This window comes from Pinus tabuliformis, chromosome 8, assembly GCF_031772625.1.
Source record: "Pinus tabuliformis cultivar Carrire ecotype Pingquan chromosome 8, CPIR1, whole genome shotgun sequence".
NCBI classification, from domain to species: Eukaryota; Viridiplantae; Streptophyta; class Pinopsida; order Pinales; family Pinaceae; genus Pinus; species Pinus tabuliformis.
Window position 1 is genome coordinate 507,503,469 of NC_142294.1, and position 18,370 is coordinate 507,521,838.

The 18,370-nt window shown below is 34.5% G+C and overlaps 1 protein-coding gene and 1 long non-coding RNA gene across 3 annotated transcripts; both read left to right on the forward strand.

Moving 5' to 3' along the window:
* Nucleotides 1-245: 245 nt before the first annotated feature.
* On the forward strand, nt 246-3,372 carry LOC149236309 (uncharacterized). Its single transcript, XM_089368835.1, has 3 exons — nt 246-929; nt 1,107-1,614; nt 3,092-3,372. Exons 1-3 carry the CDS (start codon nt 246-248, stop codon nt 3,370-3,372), a joined length of 1,473 nt encoding a protein of 490 aa, XP_089224961.1.
* Nucleotides 3,373-5,694: 2,322 nt separating this feature from the next.
* Nucleotides 5,695-10,481, forward strand: LOC149236310 (uncharacterized). Of its 2 annotated transcripts, XR_016246215.1 has the most exons (4): nt 5,695-6,783; nt 7,115-7,529; nt 7,824-7,911; nt 10,170-10,481. It is a non-coding gene; the product is annotated as an uncharacterized LOC149236310 (long non-coding RNA). The 2 variants fall into 2 exon arrangements; XR_016246214.1 differs by lacking the exon at nt 10,170-10,481 and having other exon boundaries at nt 5,698-6,783; nt 7,824-8,073.
* Nucleotides 10,482-18,370: the final 7,889 nt, after the last annotated feature.

The following is an 18,370-nucleotide window of genomic DNA, read 5'->3' on the forward strand; positions in this document are numbered from 1 at the left end:
CCCTCTGACTATACACAAGCCAAAAAATCTCCCTCTCCTTCTATCAGTCCTACCTCTGCAGGCAACATTACAGTTAGAAGGAAGCACAACAGGGGGAGCAGACATTTTCGGGGCAGAAAGGGTAGTCAGGCATTGAACATACGAGACCTTTCTTTGGTTGACATTCCTATCATCGATCTCGCAGACAAAAGGCCGCTTAGAGCAAGTCAGCCTGGGGAATCGTCCAAATGATCAACATACTTTCAATGAACATTAGGGGTCTTGGAGTGGACCTGAAATTCTTGGCTCTAAAGGAACTTTTCAGGTCCTCTAAATCAAAGATCATACTCATTCAGGAGACAATGCATGGGTGCCAGGATTCCATTTCTTTCTTTAGACGCATGTTCCCCACCTGGCACATGGCTGCAACGGGTGCTTCTGGACTCTCAGGTGGACTTGCGGTTTTGTGGGATCCGACTTGGATTTCGGCTATGGCTTTCAAGTGTTTTGCTGGCATTCTCCTTCTCGCCTATATTAGGGGCTCTCCTGGGTCGTTTCACATATTAAATGTCTATGCCCCATATAAAGAACGCCTTCCTTTCTGGGAACGCTTTCTATCCTCTGAGTTCCTGGACATCGATTCTCTGTTGATTGGGGGGGATTTAAATTGCACTTTGAGCAATGATGAGATTTGGGGTAGGGGCAGGAAAAATGATCAGGTGGGAGGTATGATCAGAGATGCTATCCTCCAACACAATTTTGTCGATGTCTATCCATCCAGGATGGGGCCAACTTGGGATAATGGGAGATCGAATGATGCTTACCTCGCAAAGAGACTTGACCGTTTCCTCATTCATGCCAACTTGATTGATCGTCTGGGGAACCCCTCTGTCAAGATTATTCCGAGCTACATCTCTGACCATAGACCTATCTCCATCCAATGGAACCTGGTAGGTCACAGGAAGGGTTATCCATTCAAATTCAATAGAGTCTAGCTAGAGGATGAGCAGTTCAATAATCTCATTTGGGAAAATTGGAAACCTTCTTTCCCTGTTGATCGGCTTTGGCACTCCAAAAAATTCTTAAATCGCTTGTCGGCCCTCAGGTTATGTGTTAAAAGATGGCAGTGGGATAAGGTGTTCTCTAATAGGGAAGCTCTAAAGAAGATAAATGAAGAACTTGAAAGATTATCTGTATGTCTTATTTCAAATAATGTGTCTCTGGACATGAGGGCTCATATTAAGGAACTTGAGAGAAAAAAGCAAGACCTTCTTGCAATTGAAGAGACTACATGGAGATTGAAGAGCAGAGCCACATGGCTTAAAGAGGGTGATCGAAATACAAATTTTTTTCATCGGTATGCTAACAGAAGGCGGGAACTTAATACAATCTGGGAGATAAAAAATGAGATGGGGATCTCGGTGGTGTCACAGGAAGACATCACCAAGGAAGCTGTAAATTATTTTCAAAAAGCTTACAGCAGGAATGGGGGCAGTGATTTCAATGACATTCTATGGGGCATTGAACCCTACCCTACAATGTTTGATGAGGAGCAGAATGACCTTCTATATGCAAAGGTCTCTGAGGAGGAACTTTTGTCTATCATGAAATCCTTTCAAAAGGACAAAAGTCCAGGTCTGGATGGTTGGACTATTGATTTTTTCATTCACTTTTATGATCTGTTGAAGTTTGACCTTCTGAATATGGTGGAGGAGTCTAGGATTAAAGGCTCAATAAACCACTCTATATCCTCCACTTATATCGCTTTAATTCCAAAAAAGAAGATCTCTCTCTCCTTTATGGACTTCAGGCCCATCTCCCTTTGTAATACCCTTTATAAGATTATTTCAAAACTTATTGCTGAAAGGATGAGAAATATCTTATCTTCCCATATGACCCTTGAGCAGCATGGCTTCCTAAAGGGCAGGAACATTCTTGAGGCTGTAGCTATTACACAGGAATGCCTTCACTCCATGCACACAAGAAAAGCTGAAGCTGCTTTATTGAAATTAGATCTCAAGAAAGCATATGACTGTGTTGATTGGGGTTTCCTTAATTGTCTGCTCTCCAAAATTGGCCTAAATGTCAATTGCTCAAACTGGATTATGGCTTGTGTTGTTGATGTTAACTATGTAGTTCTTGTTAATGGTATCCCATCTACTTTCTTTCCTGCCACCAGGGGTTTGCGACAGGGTTGTTCTCTGTCCCCTCTCCTATTTATTTTGGTCATGGATTCATTAAGCCTCCACATTAAAAGGGTTGTTAGAGAAGAAAGATGTCGTCCTTTGGAAATCAGCTGGAATATTTCATTTTCTCACAATTTGTTTGTTGATGACATACTGCTCTCAGCAATGCTATGTCGTGCCTCCTGGACCTGTTTGCATGACATCTTGGGAAAATTCCAAAAAGCCACAGGGCTATGTATAAATGATGGCAAGTCGTCTTTTCATCTGGAGGATGTAAATGCAGATCTTATTGTCCATCTGATCAATCTTTTCAATATAAAAGCCAAACCTCTCAACGAGGGCCTAAAATATTTGGGTTTTCACTTAAAGCCTGTGGGATACTCATCTGCTGATTGGATGTGGATCCATGACCGATTTTTTATGAGAATTGCTGGTTGGGAATTTAAATGTCTTTCTTTGGCTGGAAGAGCGATCTTAACTCAAGCAGTTCTGGTTCAATTAATGGTTTATTGGGCTCATCTTTTTTACATACCTGAAAATATTATCCACAAACTAAACAGATTAACTGCAAATTTCATTTGGTGGGGGGGGGGGGGGGGAACAAAGAGAAAAGAAAATTCCACCTTACTAAACTCTCCAAATTGACTCGTCCAAAAAAATTGGGGGGCTGGGGTATCATGGACCTTAATATGTTTCGCATAGCACTACTCTGTAAATCTTTATGGAATGGAGTCATGGGGGATAGTCTTTGGAGCAAAACCATCAAGGCAAAATATATGGACAGCAGAGACTTATCATTCTGGTATAGAAAAGGAACAATTGGATCCCCACAGGGATCTGCAATTTGGAGAGGTTTTCGAAAAATAGAACATTTTTTCTAAAAAATCTGGTATGGAGTTTTCAATCGGGAAAAAATATCATTATAGGACTCGATCCCATAGCGGGTGGAGACGAGGAAACATCCTTTTCTCCACAGTTACTTTGGGCCCTACAGCAAAAAGGAATCTTCTTTTGGGACCAAGCCATTGATAGATGGGAAGGATCTCTTCCTATATGGAAATCGGCCACGATGTTGGACCTTAATGCTGACCTGGCTCTCCAATGGAATCTGATCACTTGGGCTATGAGAAACAGAGGTATTTACAGATCTGAAGCGGAGGACAAATTGATCTGGAAGGGATTCAAGGGAGGTCATCTGTATCTGTAAAAGATATCTATCTTCAGCTTCAACAGGAATGTTCCAATCGTCAGGATATCATTTTCCCATACATATTCTGGAAATCGGGTTGCCCCATCAAGATAATTATCTTTGCTTGGCTTGTTTTCCACAATAAGAATCTTACGTGGGAAAACCTCCAAAAAAGGAATTGGAGCGGGCCTGCTATATGTCCTATCTGCAAATCGAATGAAGAATCCAACTATCACATTTTCCTAAGCTGTCCACATTCTCTGGGGATATGGAAGTGCCTTGCTGACCATTTTGGATTCAATAGGATTACTTTTCTCTCTCTTAAGGAAGCCTTTGAATGGTGGTGCAATATGAAATCTGAATGGAGGCCTATTCCGCTGCTTACCTTATGGGCTATATGGAAATGGAGGAACTGGGCCCTCTTCCAAAACAGCAAGGAAAATTATCTTTCTGTTTTTGAATACATTCTCTCTTTATTCTCAGCCTGCAAACCTCCCAATATTCATCAAAGAGTTCGAAAGCCGCAGGCATGCAATATGGATCCCACAAATATTCCACGTGCATACTTCGATGGGGCCGCACAAAATGGATATTGTGCATGTGGGGTTTTTATTATTCCATGGGAGAATCAACATATTGAAATTTTTTGGCATGGAGGCAAAGGGACAAACAACAAAGCAGAGGCGATGGCGTTGGCAGGACTCTTAAAATTTTGTGACTTCCTAAACATCAGGGGACTGCATATTTTCGGTGACTCCAAGGTCATTATTGATCATGTAAAGTCCGTTCATTCCATAAAAAATCATAATCTTTTGGGTTGGCTGAGCAGGATTGACTCTATATGGAAATCACGAAAGGACTATTCTATTCACCATATAGATAGAGGAAAAAACAAAGTGGCTGATGCTCTCTCAAAAGAAGGCCTTTCTTCCTCAAACGAACTCTGGAAGATGTGCATATCTGCGGGAGATGTTTGGCACCATATTCAAGAATTCATTCTGCCGGGTACTTAATCTATTTATCAACTTGCTTTATCTCTGGTATGTATCATGTACCCTATTTATATTTTTTCCTATTTTGCCCAGCTCTTGAAGTTTTCTCATACTGCTTATTATAGTTGTTTCCATTCACTGCCATATTATATTCTGTTAGTTCTGTTGTGAGGTTCTATACTTTTTTTGTAAACAGATTATGTTATCTCTCATCATAGGCTTGCATGCCATATCTGGGCACACTATAAGTTTACCATATCTGTTCTGATGATGTATTATTATCTCAAATTTTAATGAATACAATATAGCTTTTTTCATACTGGAAAAAAAAAAGAAAAAAAAGAAAAGAAAAGGAGGAAGAATAATTTAAATGTAAAACGAAGTTACTATATTTTAGATAATTTAAACAAGCCTAGATCCACGTTATACATGGATTTATCAAGTGCCTAGAGGATCAAAAATCTTTAAGTGCAAATCTCTTTGAGTACAAATCTAAAGAGTACAAAATTTGAGAAAAAATTTACACCTCAAAAAATTTAATCTCTAAACTGATTATTTAAATTTGAAAAATATCAAAAATACTCTTTTTTATTTAAAATTATTATATATAACATACTTTAGTTGAATTCCCCGTACATAATTAATATTAATTTGTGATATCGTGTGTATATATATATATATATATATATGAATAAGAAAGTAAGTTTGTTCTATGATGTAATATACGAACGTTAAATTATATACATATTTTTAGAGCATAGGCCATGTGAATGAATGAGTGAATAGGCCATGTGAATGAACAAAATGAATTGAAGAGGAGTTTATGTTACATCTTATATTTAATTTAAGGGAAAGAGTTTGGTATTCCGTAATCGTCATAATATAAATTAAATTAGTACAAGAATTATTTTATATTTTTGTTAATTAATATAAATTTAAATTTTTAATGATGACTGTGTACCTTGATATTTCATTTGCAGGATAGTGTAGCTGTGTTTGTGTGTGCAATCTGTATATTGTTTAGTATTTGCAAACTGGTGTTGTAAGTTGAATAGACTATTTCCCTGGTTTTTCTTAAGGAACCGGCACAGACCTCTCAAGCCATGGTGACAATCTGGGTGCCTAATAAGCATGGAATTACATTTCAGCCCTGAACTTTGCCATCTCAAAATCAAAATCAAATCCACAAGGCATCCTTGGAATACTCTTGGGGCAGGAATTGTGTCTGTCTTTTAACTCAAGACCGGGGAAGTTGAGCTTTCCATTCAAGATTCCCTGTTGGATTTCTTTACCGGGAACCCTCTTCATAATGAAAAGAGAGTAAAGGTGAAAATCGATTAACCAACTGGATGATCTTGATCAAATGTATACATGAGGTAGATTCCAGTCCTGATCCGTGACTGCTTGATATAGAAGTACTTGAATATTTTTGCTGTAAATGTCCCAGATAAAGGTTATAACCTATCCTTCTCCCTTAGTAATGAAGGTAAGATTATCCAAACCCACCTAATGAAAGGGTTGATCAGGACCTTCCCTGAGCGGAGTAGGTTGGCCCTGGTGATGCAAGGCAAGTTATTTGGAAGTGGTCTGTCTCAAACAGAGCATGCCTTCTGTCTTTTAAATTTGTTTGTTACTTTTTCATTGCCATGACTACTGGATTCTGAGTAACAGCATTGCACTTTTTTCAGAAGCATTCCAGAGTCCCGACTGTTGGCTTTGTAGCTTTTGAATATGCAATTTTTCTGCTGAGCTGTTCTCTTCGAAGTATCTGACAGATTGCTTCAATAATCTGGATATGTTTGTATTGTATTATGAATTATAGTGCCATCCCAACACTCAATTTAATCTGAAATCAAGAAGATTTCTAGGAATTGATAGGTCTGTAATATGTATATCATTTTTGTCTTCTCACCGTAGAAAGGGAACGTATTAACGATAGGGGTCACTGAACCTGCTGCAAATTTGGGAATGTAGATGAGGTGAAGTTAATCTTAGCCTAACTTCAACTTGTAGTAAGCTCTGCATATGCTTTGCTGGAATTGTTGATAGCATCATACTTAGATCTCTAGATGTAGCATTTTTATGAGTTTCTCAGGTGTGCGGTTGCTAAGAGAGCCCACACACTTACCAATCATCTTGAGGCTCTGGTCCATTTTAGTAATGGATAAACTGCTATATGCCATGACAAATGATTCAGACCACTGTATTCTTGCTTATAGATTTCGGTGACATCCCACAGAATTATTAATAATGGATCACATTCTATCACTTATTCCCACTGCAGCCTAAACCTGATGTTTTGTCGTCTCTTGCAGGCTGAGGAAGGAAAAGGGGAAACAGTCATTGATATACAAGCGATGCTAAATGAATTAAAAAATGACAATTTTGCATTTGACAATCCCGAGGATGTGTTTATCTAAGTGACAACTATGGTAAGGTGTGTCTGAAAGATCCAGCTCTGAGCTGACCTTTGTCTGCCCATTTTTATTCTTACATGTAAATTGGAATCAGGAACATTTCCATCTGTTGAAAAGATATATATGATTAGGGAGTGTACATATCTGCAGTTCATATTGTTCATATAAGTTTTGGAGAAAACTTCGGGAGGATTTATGTTCCGACATTTCAGGTGAACCTATCGCTCATTTTCATCCTCAGACAGCTTTCTCCAAAGCCTATAAGAACAAGATATATATGGTCACGTGGATTCTTATTAATAAGTTGCCTGTATTATCAACGAATGATTAAATTCATTGTTGTACATGCAGGGGAAGTGAGTTCATTGAGATCACTGCAAGAGATTGTTCAATCCATACATGTAAAAGATATGATTTTAAGGCTGCAGGCTTCTCCCTTTGTCAAGTAGCTTCTGAATTAAATGTGAAGATAAGTAGTTCTGGTAACATAAGCCTAGTTACTGATCCCGAGACCTTTCAAAAGGTGAAATGTATTTATTCTTCCTTTGGTTTTGGTTCACCTTTGGTCTATTAACTATTCCGCGCTGCTTGCGTTCTCAGCAGACGAAGCTGAGCACCGAGGATTCATTTGCAGCAAATTTTGAACGTTGATGCCAAAGTTCTCCAGTCTTAAACGCTTCTCGGCGTCCTTCATATACAACTAAACGTTTTCTTGGAATCACGCCATTTTCCAAGGTCACAACACCATTGCCAGCTTTTACCAAAGGTACTTCTCTAGCCCTAACTGCTCTCTGCACACTGATTTCATCTGAATTTTGTGTCTGAAATATTATGAGACTGTACCCAGTCTTATTGTTTTTCTGTTTCCATTCACCTTGGAAATTCACCTTTGGGCTATTAACTATGTCATATGGAAAGGAGTCCATCTTGGATGCATTCAAATTTCTAATGAAATTAGATGACAGGATATCAGGTTTGTTTTCTATTGCTTAAAGTTTGTGTCATAAATGAAATCATACTGAGAATGAGGGTTTTTGCCTGTCAATATTTCTTGCTGCAGCCTGGTGCACGTGACCCTCCGATGCAGTGTTTCATTAAAAGCGGCCAAGAAACATCCACATATTACTTGTATCTCGGGCTTACACCAAGTATGCATCCATCACTAATTTGAATTTCGAATCTGTCATCAACCATGATGCTTGATAAGTTTGAAGCTGAAAGGCTACAAACTTTATTGTTTATTCTCTTTTTGATGAAAACCTACTTTATTGTTTATTCTCTTTTTGATGAAAACCTATTTTAAGTTTGAAGATCTGTGCAATTTCATTGGATATTTCGTTTGACTTGATCTTTGGAGCAGTATGTAATTTGCATTTGTGCCTTTTAACACATTGAGTGAGAGCCTGAAAATAACCTGTTCTATATGTTTATTTTTCACTAAGTACAGTATTGGTTTTCTATTATTCTGTCAATACTCACATTGTAGTTGGTGTTTATTAACAAGAGTTGTTGACCTTATATTGTCCATTATTGACTTCTTTTCTTTATACTTCCTTGTGAACACAAAACGTGGGCTGTACGGACTGTGTACAGTTAGCTGAGATTCACCTTGAAGTAAATTGTTCTGACCAAAAAGCTTTTAGTTGTCTGAGCTCCAGTTATATTTTGTTATATTTTGTACAGCGTTTGAATAAGTTAGGAATCCATGGAAGCTACATTTGAAGAGATACATTTTGTACCAAATTGATTGGATTATGCATTTGTGATCTTTTTTTGCTATATTTCATTTGATCAAGGGGTGAGGTGCGGTGGGGGGGCACAGATTGTTGAAAAATTAATTGAATGGATGCTCATGATTTGTTTGGCTTTTATTGGTGATTTTAGTTTTTTTTTACATTTGGTTAGTCATTTTTGCAAATACTTTATTTAAGTACAAATTCCTATTTCGACCATACAAAGCACTTCAGTCCTTATCGAAGTGAGGGGATTAAATTCTTTGTTTAACTCTTTCAAGTCAATGGACATAATACTTCATAAGCACAATAATAAACATAATATGATAATAAGAGTTCCATTTTTAACTAATTTTTATAAATGCAATCATGACAGATGACTCTTGTAATAAAAAAATGTTTAAGTTGCTAAATAAGCATTAGTGATTCCAATACCAAGAAAAGGTATGGAATTCTGAACCATCTACTGCGGTAATTGTGTAATATTTTAGTTAATTCAAACATCTACAGACTGTACCTTGAACATCCAGCAACCATTGACATATTACACTTCAAGTTCCAGTGAAATTTTAGATTACTCTAAAGGTGGCAACATTTACTGAAATGTGGCCATAAATGAAGACTTTGCAACCAACACAAATTCAAATGTCCAGATTCAAACCAAAGGGGTTGCCATTTTCTTTGAAGTAAATATATTCGTGATTCCAATACCAAGAAAAGGCATGGAATTCTGAACCATCTACTGCGGTAATTGTGTAATATTTTAGTTAATTCAAACATCTACAGACTGTACCTTGAACATCCAACAACCATTGACATATTACACTTCAAGTTCCAGTGAAATTTTAGATTACTCTCAAGGTGGAAACATTTACTGAAATGTGGCCATAAATGAAGACTCTGCAGCCACCACAAATTCAAATGTCCAGATTCAAACCAAAGGGGTTGCCATTTTCTTTGAAGTAAATATTTGAAGCCAAGAGGGCAATTAGATTAAAAAGCCCCTTTAATTTAAGACAACTATACTTCTAATGATTATTGGTAAGATGCAATAATTGACTTGATATGATACAAGAATGTCTCATGCATTGAAAATTGTGTTAATTTAATTTTTGGAATTAGTTTTTCATGTTCGATACAATTTACTTATTTTAATAAGAAATTGTTGCTTCAGTTTTATGTATGTGACCTATTGTAATTTATAATTTACTCAGAAACTTAGTGGAGTCTTGGAAAGGCAAGGTAGATTCAATTCATGTGAACATTCTATTGAAATCAACCTCCATCGAAGGAAGAGGATTGATGACATAAATGAAAGATGTTTGACCACTGAAAGCAAAATGTGTAATTTTCAAAATCAGAATCAGTAGACACCTTTTTGAACACTGTAACCCTTCTAATTTGCAGACTAAATCTTAAATTGCTCCCACATGTCTCATTTTTGGCCATGTTTAAGAAATTCTCTGAGCAATATCATCTAGTTTTATAGTCCTCTAATTATGCTAATTGAGTAGAGTTGTATTGTTCATTTTCCATTCAATTTGCATGCCATGTTTTTCTGTAGCTTTTGCAATCTTATTTGTTATATGTTTCATGTTATTTTATCTTTTCCTCTACCTCTTTATATTTTTTACTGATCTCATTATCAAGCTCATCCACAACTTGATTTGCAGCGTTCATGGAAAATGGGAAATTTCTATTGGCTCCAAGGAGGTTCAGGAATCCAACTAGTACTGAATACACAATCTCTCTTGACGCTGATGATCTGTCCCAAGGAACCAATGCTTATGTAGGAAAACTGAGGTATGTTACTATTGCAGTGATTGATATCCATATTAGGGTTTTGCTATTCAGTCATGCCTGCAATAGTACTTAAAATGGGATGATTTTTGTGACAGAAATTACCTTCAAGTTCGTCATGTTAGGATTTTTTAAATAAATTATTATTTCTTATTGAGGTCAATTGTGTATCCTAAGGGTCAACATTTCTTCAGTAACTTTTATCATCTAGAGCTCTCTTTAAGATAAGAGAATTTTACAAATGTCCAAAAATTGACCAAAAAGATAGGTCAATGGGTGATCAATTGTGTATAGTAAGGATCAATATTTCCTTAGTAGTGTTTACCATCAATCTAGAACTCTCTTTAAGATGAGATAAGATAATTTTATTGTCTAGCATATGATCAGAAAGATAGTTCAATGGGATTAGGAAGTAAAACAATGATACTAAGTTTTAGGAACATCCTAGTGTAATAAAAGAAATACATGAAATAAAAGTAATACATCAAGGAAAGAAAGAAAATAAAGTGTAAGTATTAGATGTGAGATGAGGAGGTAGAGAGCAAGGAGGAATAAGTATTTGTTGCCACATGTTGGTACCTAAGTAGGTACTAATGCATTATTTGAAGATGTTGTTTGGAGAGAACCCAGGGTTGAGAGGCCTTGGACAGGTGACTTGGGAGGAGCATGGGAGCTATAAGTAGAGACTCCCAATACTTGAGTCTGAAGGAAAGAGCCTCATGATATAGGGTTAGCATAGATTAGAATACCAATTTGGTCCATGACGAGAATAGGTTCTCCTAAAACCTCATGGGAATGACTTCACTGGCCCTAGAGGGAGAAGTTATACCTGGTCTCGACTCTCACCTCATCGTGTATGATATGTGTAAACAACCAGACGCCAGTGATTAGGATATTAGATGAAAGTGGAAATGGATGCTCTTCACTTGCAAAATGGGCAAAAATATCTGCCCTAGATCTCATGCTAGATGGTTCCCCGAAGATGAAATTTTCCTTACCATTTGTAGATGGCACAGCTCACATATCCTCTCCTCTTATTGAATACAGTGCCCAAAACATCCGACACTGATGGACTCACAAGGTTAATATGTGGTCTGTTGATTACTTGGAGCTCATTCAGTGGATTCCAGTAGATCAGCAGTGCATTTTTCTTGGCAGTAAACATCTTGATGACCTTCGTATATTGAAACTGCAATATATGGGAGGACACTACTCTCTTTTTGTTACTGCCCTTGCATGGAGCAGTGGGCATTGGAGTGCCTTCATCTTCAAAGGCTTTTCATTCAAGGATGTGATCCATCTAATTGTGACGATCAATATGTTCCATTATGATAGTAGTATACGATTCTGATCATATAGAATTCCAATCATACAGCGTTTGGATCATAAACATTATATTTTTCCAAGGTAAATTCCGAAACTAACAATGGAATTTGAACTCTTATGGTGGAATTAATGGTCTACGGTTTTAAGCATGTGACCATAAGCATTGCCCAGACATGAAAAGGGTAAGGGAATAGCTATAGAAAAGAAATTTTCATGAAATGAACTGAAGAAGTCGTATCATCAAATAATTTTTTAATGATACTAGAGTTCTTTAAAAAAATCCCATTTGAAAATAACATTTAGGAAGAGATTCTGTACTTAAGGCAACAAATTTGAATACTCCAAACCAATTACTTCCTATAGTTTGGACTGACCACATGTACAAGCAAGTTTGAAGATGAAAAGTAATATGGCAATGTTGTTGTTGTAATGTTGTCAGGTCACACAACCAGTTCCTCTATGAAGAAATTCATGAAGTATATCCGCCATTCCCATGGTGTGGATTTCATATGCTTGAATTTCCCTCCTTTAGGGTCTGCAACAGTCCATGCAGAGGTTTTCTTATGTCAATGCAATGCATTCCGATCATATAGAAATCCAATCATACAGCGTTTGGATCGTAAACTTTATATTTTTGCAAGGTAAATTATGTCTGTATTGCCTTTTGATTATCCTTAGCAAAGTTAATACTGTTGGAACTGTTTCCTCTCCTCTTGTTGAATACAGTGCCCAAAACATCCGACACTGATGGACTCACAAGGTTAATATGTGGTTTGTTGATTACTTGGAGCTCATTCAGTGGATTCCAGTAGATCAGCAGTGCATTTTTCCTGGCAGTAAACATCTTGATGACCTTCGTATATTGAAACTGCAATATATGGGAGGACACTACTCTCTTTTTGTTACTGCCCTTGCATGGAGCAGTGGGCATTGGAGTGCCTTCATCTTCAAAGGCTTTTCATTCAAGGATGTGATCCATCTAATTGTGACGATCAATATGTTCCATTATGATAGTAGTATACGATTCCGATCGTATAGAATTCCAATCATACAGCGTTTGGATCATAAGCATTATATTTTTCCAAGGTAAATTCCGAAACTAACAATGGAATTTGAACTCTTATGGTGGAATTAATGGTCTACGGTTTTAAGCATGTGACCATAAGCATTGCCCAGACATGAAAAGGGTAAGGGAATAGCTACAGAAAAGAAATTTTCATGAAATGAACTGAAGAAGTCGTATCATCAAATAATTTTTTAATGATACTAGAGTTCTTTAAAAAAATCCCATTTGAAAATAACATTTGGGAAGAGATTATGTACTTAAGGCAACAAATTTGAATACTCCAAACCAATTACTTCCTATAGTTTGGACTGACCACATGTACAAGCAAGTTTGAAGATGAAAAGTAATATGGCAATGTTGTTGTTGTAATGTTGTCAGGTCACACAACCAGTTCCTCTATGAAGAAATTCATGAAGTATATCCACCATTCCCATGGTGTGGATTTCATATGCTTGAATTTCCCTCCTTTAGGGTCTGCAACAGTCCATGCAGAAGTTTTCTTATGTCAATGCAATGCATTCCGATCATATAGAAATCCAATCATACAGCGTTTGGATCATAAACTTTATATTTTTGCAAGGTAAATTATGTCTCTATTGCCTTTTGATTATCCTTAGCAAAGTTAATACTGTTGGAACTGTTTCCACTTTTTCTTTTGATTGGCGTATGAATTTTATTTGGAAATGTTAAAGTCCCCTCCCTAGCCTCGTCTTCCTATCATATGTATCTCATTCTTAGTCTCAAATGGAGAGCCAATCGAACGAATGAAACTCCCAAGCAGTGGTAAGGAATGGCACTGAGCAATAAGATGGTAAGTGCTATCACTGAGTGGTAAGGTGGAGTTATCTTGGGATTCAAACGTTTTTGACTTTTGCTAAATTGCCTTTTGCTTTGATGAGAGGAATCCTTTGAGATAGAGCATCCTGGTAAAGCTGGAAGGGAAAAAAACACTAGGTTTCACAAAGATTCATCCTTAAAATATTAATGTTATTATTGAAATGTAATTATTTAGGGTAGCTGAGACTTCATATAATATAATTTGCAAGTATGCCTGGTCTATCTCCATGTAATTGTGACAATCAATATGTTCCATTATGATAGTAGTATACGATTCCGATCATATAGAATTCCAATCATACAGCTTTTGGATCATAAACTTTATATTTTTTCAAGGTAAATTTCGAAACTAACAATGGAATTTGAACTCTTATGGTGGAATTAATGGTCTAAATATCTTATACTTCTTAAGAAAATATTTTTAATTGTTTTAATTTGAATCATGTTTATTTATGTTTTTGAACGAGTTAGGCCGAGTCACACTTTTCTCGTATAATCAGTGCAATTTGAATGGAATGACTAGAGCTTACATATTAGTGAAGCTCACATTTTTGTTATGCTACCCGGTCTTCGTATGTGCTTTTTTTATCATTTCGATTTGTAAAGATTATGAAGTCATTAATCACTTTTGCAATAACATGATTTCTCGTGAGTTTCTTCCAATCCATATTAATAATTATGTTTTTTGTTTTTCTAATGACTCTTTCATAATGAAATATGATTTTTAAAGGTTTAATTACATGAAGTTTTATAAATACCACTTATTTAATAAAAAATACATTTAATTTAACAACACTAATTGTTTACACAAATAGATTTAACATAAGATTTCTTTTTAATTGACTTGGGATAGTTTTCCTTTACTCTTTAAGTTTGAGAAAAAGGTAGGATAATCAAGTTTCACAACCAAAAATATCTTATCCTATTGAACACTAATAAAAGCAATTCCATAGACAGTGCACCTAATATACTATGCTTCAAATTTGGACCTAGAAATTTTTCCATCTTGGCCATCATGGTTGGAGGGAATGGCAACAATTGCCCCGAAGTTACTCCCTTTGTTAACATGTCTACAATATTTTAGGTAGTATGTATCTTTTTCATTTTTTTTTTTATAATGGAAGGCTCATTTACTTACAAGATAAATTGAACTCTCATTGTCACTATACAACCTACCATTTTATTTCTTATTTCCTAACTCATGCAGAAATTTATTTATTTCCTTTTGTAATTTCTAGTAAAACCACATCCTTATCTTACGATACTATATATTGCATACCATGTCTAAATACTCATATACAAAAAAATATTTGAAACTCAAGAAGATAAAGTCAAGTATTCATATCTCTCAAATACATGAGACTCCACTTTATTGTCTACTAATTCTCTTTACATGGACTATTCAACTCATGTGAAATATCTTACCTTGTGCACACCTTATAGATCAACATGTAAATGTGTAGAAATTTGGACATGGAGTGTATCTCCTCTTATGTCTTGCACACATCTCCTTATTCAATCTGAAATAGCTTTCGAAACATGTACTAACTAGCATTGCATCCTATGTTTTAAATCTTTCCAATACCTTCTTTATGTACTCACCATTGTAGACAATGTTAATTCAATATTTTTCCTATCTTTTGTTATTCTCATATTCATTGCAAATGATTAGCTAATTGTTTTTTAATCCTAAATGTTATGTGCTTGAAAAAACATGGCATCTATATACAATAGCATGATACTATAACTACCATTGTGTACTATGTTAAAATAAAAAAAAAGTGGTGAGAGTGACCTTGTTCTATCATAGGCCTATAGAATTTTAAATAACACTATTTGGAGATTATTTTAGAATTTTAAATAACATTATTTGGATATTGTTAACCGCAATAGGGAAATGATTTATGTTCCTTTCCATATAAATATATCTATGTTTTTATATTAGGTTTTAGAGTTTGTTAGGTGTAATGTATTAACAATAATAAAGAAATGATTTTTCTTCCTATAAATAAGAATGCATATTTTTTCTTGCTTACCTCTATATATATATATATAATGGTTAGGGTTTTATATTATTTTTATAGCGCTTTTCTTCCTAAATAAATATTAATACATATTTATCTCTTACTTATCTATATGTACTGCATTTTGGTGTCACTACTCAATATATTCTTTAGTTTTGAGGAAAAATATCAATAGTTGGAGAATTCATTCGAGAATGGAAAATAAAGTAGAACATATAATTTCAACTTCGATAATAATTTGACCATTTTGTTGCAATTTCAACTTAGATAATAATGTGACCATTTTAAAATTGACTTCAAAACATTAATTTTATGATCGTAACCATGTTTACACAGTTTAATTTAAGTTTAATCTGTAGCTTTCTTATTCTTATTACCTGCTTTCAATACGCCAACTTCCATACAAGAATAGTACATGGCCACAATCTTATTTACTAATAATATTATAAATTATAAATTCTTGGGAACAAATATGAAATTGAAAGATTGTGATTTTGATTTTCAGACACATAGATATTATTATGATTAATAGATGATATGTAGAATACTTGAAAAATGGAAAAAAAAAAAAAAAATTATTAGGAAAGTATATTGTCAGAATTGTATTTGTTAGTAATTTTATAAATTTTATGTAAAGAATATAAGATTCAATGATTGTAATTTTGAGAAAATTTTATATTATTATAATTATTAGTAAGTTCTTGAATAATGTAAAAAAATATAATACAATTATAATATCTATATATTAAATTTTGTTATAAATTATTAATTATAATCTCTTATGTTAAATTTTTATATAAATTTCTAAATTTAAGCCTGTGTGACTTGGATTTATTTCTATTTTATTTTCATACAAATAATTTTACATAAACTATGAAATATATTTCTGTTTGGCATGTGGTTGCGCTAATTGTTTGCATTAATGCTCTATGCTTGCATTCTTAATGGATTATTGATACATAATCACTGGTCAGAACCATCCATAATAGTTGAATGATATATTCATATCTCAATTTGAGACCTCATGGTTGAACAATTGTAGGAAGCAACAATGTAAGATGTTCTACAATATACTTTTGGTTTGCCAATTCAATTTAATTTCATAAATATGTTTCTAAAAGTGTGTGGTGTAGAAACATTGGTAACAATACACACACTTAAATAGGGCTTTTGCAACCTATTTTTTTATTTACCTATGTTTGTTTTCAATGTTCATGAAATTTTTGATGGCCAATTTGCACAAAAGTTCACACAACACATTACTAGGTCTTTATACTAAGTTTTCAAGAAGATTAAGTTGTGTAGCGATTAAGCTACCTACCACCATACCTGAGTGATTATAGATTAGATTATATTTTTTTGGGTTTTCCATGTCATTTCGTTGATTATGATTTCTGATGCTTTGTTACATATTTGAGTTTTGATCCTACCTCATTTGAGTAAAATTCAAATTTACACAATGGAGGTAGCTAATTTGTGTAGGTTGAGTCCTAACATAGTGTTTTCTTGAGTGTAATTGAAGTCTAATTATATTTTAATTATTGGGTTTGAAATTTTATAATTGAATTCAAATTATATTTCAATTATTGGTCCAATTATATTTCAATTATTCAATAAAGAAAAACATAACATATGATAAAAAATACAGGATGCACATAAACAAAATTGCATAAAACTTTTAATTCTTGACTCCAACAAGTTTTGATGCATTTTCAAATATGGAATGACAACCATGATGTTGTTCACAATGTCATATTGCTTTTTTAACCTCTTCCATTAAAATCTAATAGTATTTCTCTATAGAATCTTAAAAAATCATCACTGAAGATCAAATTATGATTAATCCTCAATTCCCCCATATATCAAAAAGCAATGCCATGACTAGGTCGCATATGAAGAAAAATATCATATCTTATACAATATTTTGTCTCAAAAAAAAATCAAAACATGTTCACATAAACAACAACTACTCCATAGATAATGGATAATCTCTGCATGACACTACTATTATTTACAAAAAAACTATATTCAGAATACACAGCTAATAATTGCAACTATATCTCGTTGTCATCCACCCTTGTTTTCAACAATTTCTATTCACATGTCGTTATTCTTCCACACTTTATGCCTTACGGCGTTTCCTTTGCAACATCTGGTGCAAATGCTAGTTTTAGAGCATAGGCCATGTGAATGAATGAGTGAATAGGCCATGTGAATGAACAAAATGAATTGAAGAGGAGTTTATGTTACATCTTATATTTAATTTAAGGGAAAGAGTTTGGTATTCCGTAATCGTCATAATATAAATTAAATTAGTACAAGAATTATTTTATATTTTTGTTAATTAATATAAATTTAAATTTTTAATTAATTAATATAGATTTATTATAAATTTAAATTTTAAATAATAGAAAGTTTACATTTAATTTATTATTATGTTAATTTAGTATTTAATATTATGTTCATTTAGTATTTAATATTTGTAAGTGAAGAAATTTAGAACATATAAAAAAGTAAAAAGTGTTTTATATTAATATTAAAAATATCAAAGTACATTGAAGTTAAATAAATGAAAGATATGTCAAGTGTTACTCGCACAATCAGTTGAAGATAGTCTTTGTTAGCAAAGCAACTCATAATCAAGCCTCACAGGGTGGTTGTGCCCTGTGCTAGGGGGAGGAGACATACTCAAAAATCTAGTTAGTTTAGGGCTGGTCTGGCCTAGGCCAAGTGTAATCCCTAGGTGACTTTGACGGCTTAGATGCCCTTGGTTCGTGGCTCCTCAAGCCACATGTCAAGCTTGGAAGATCACAGACAACTT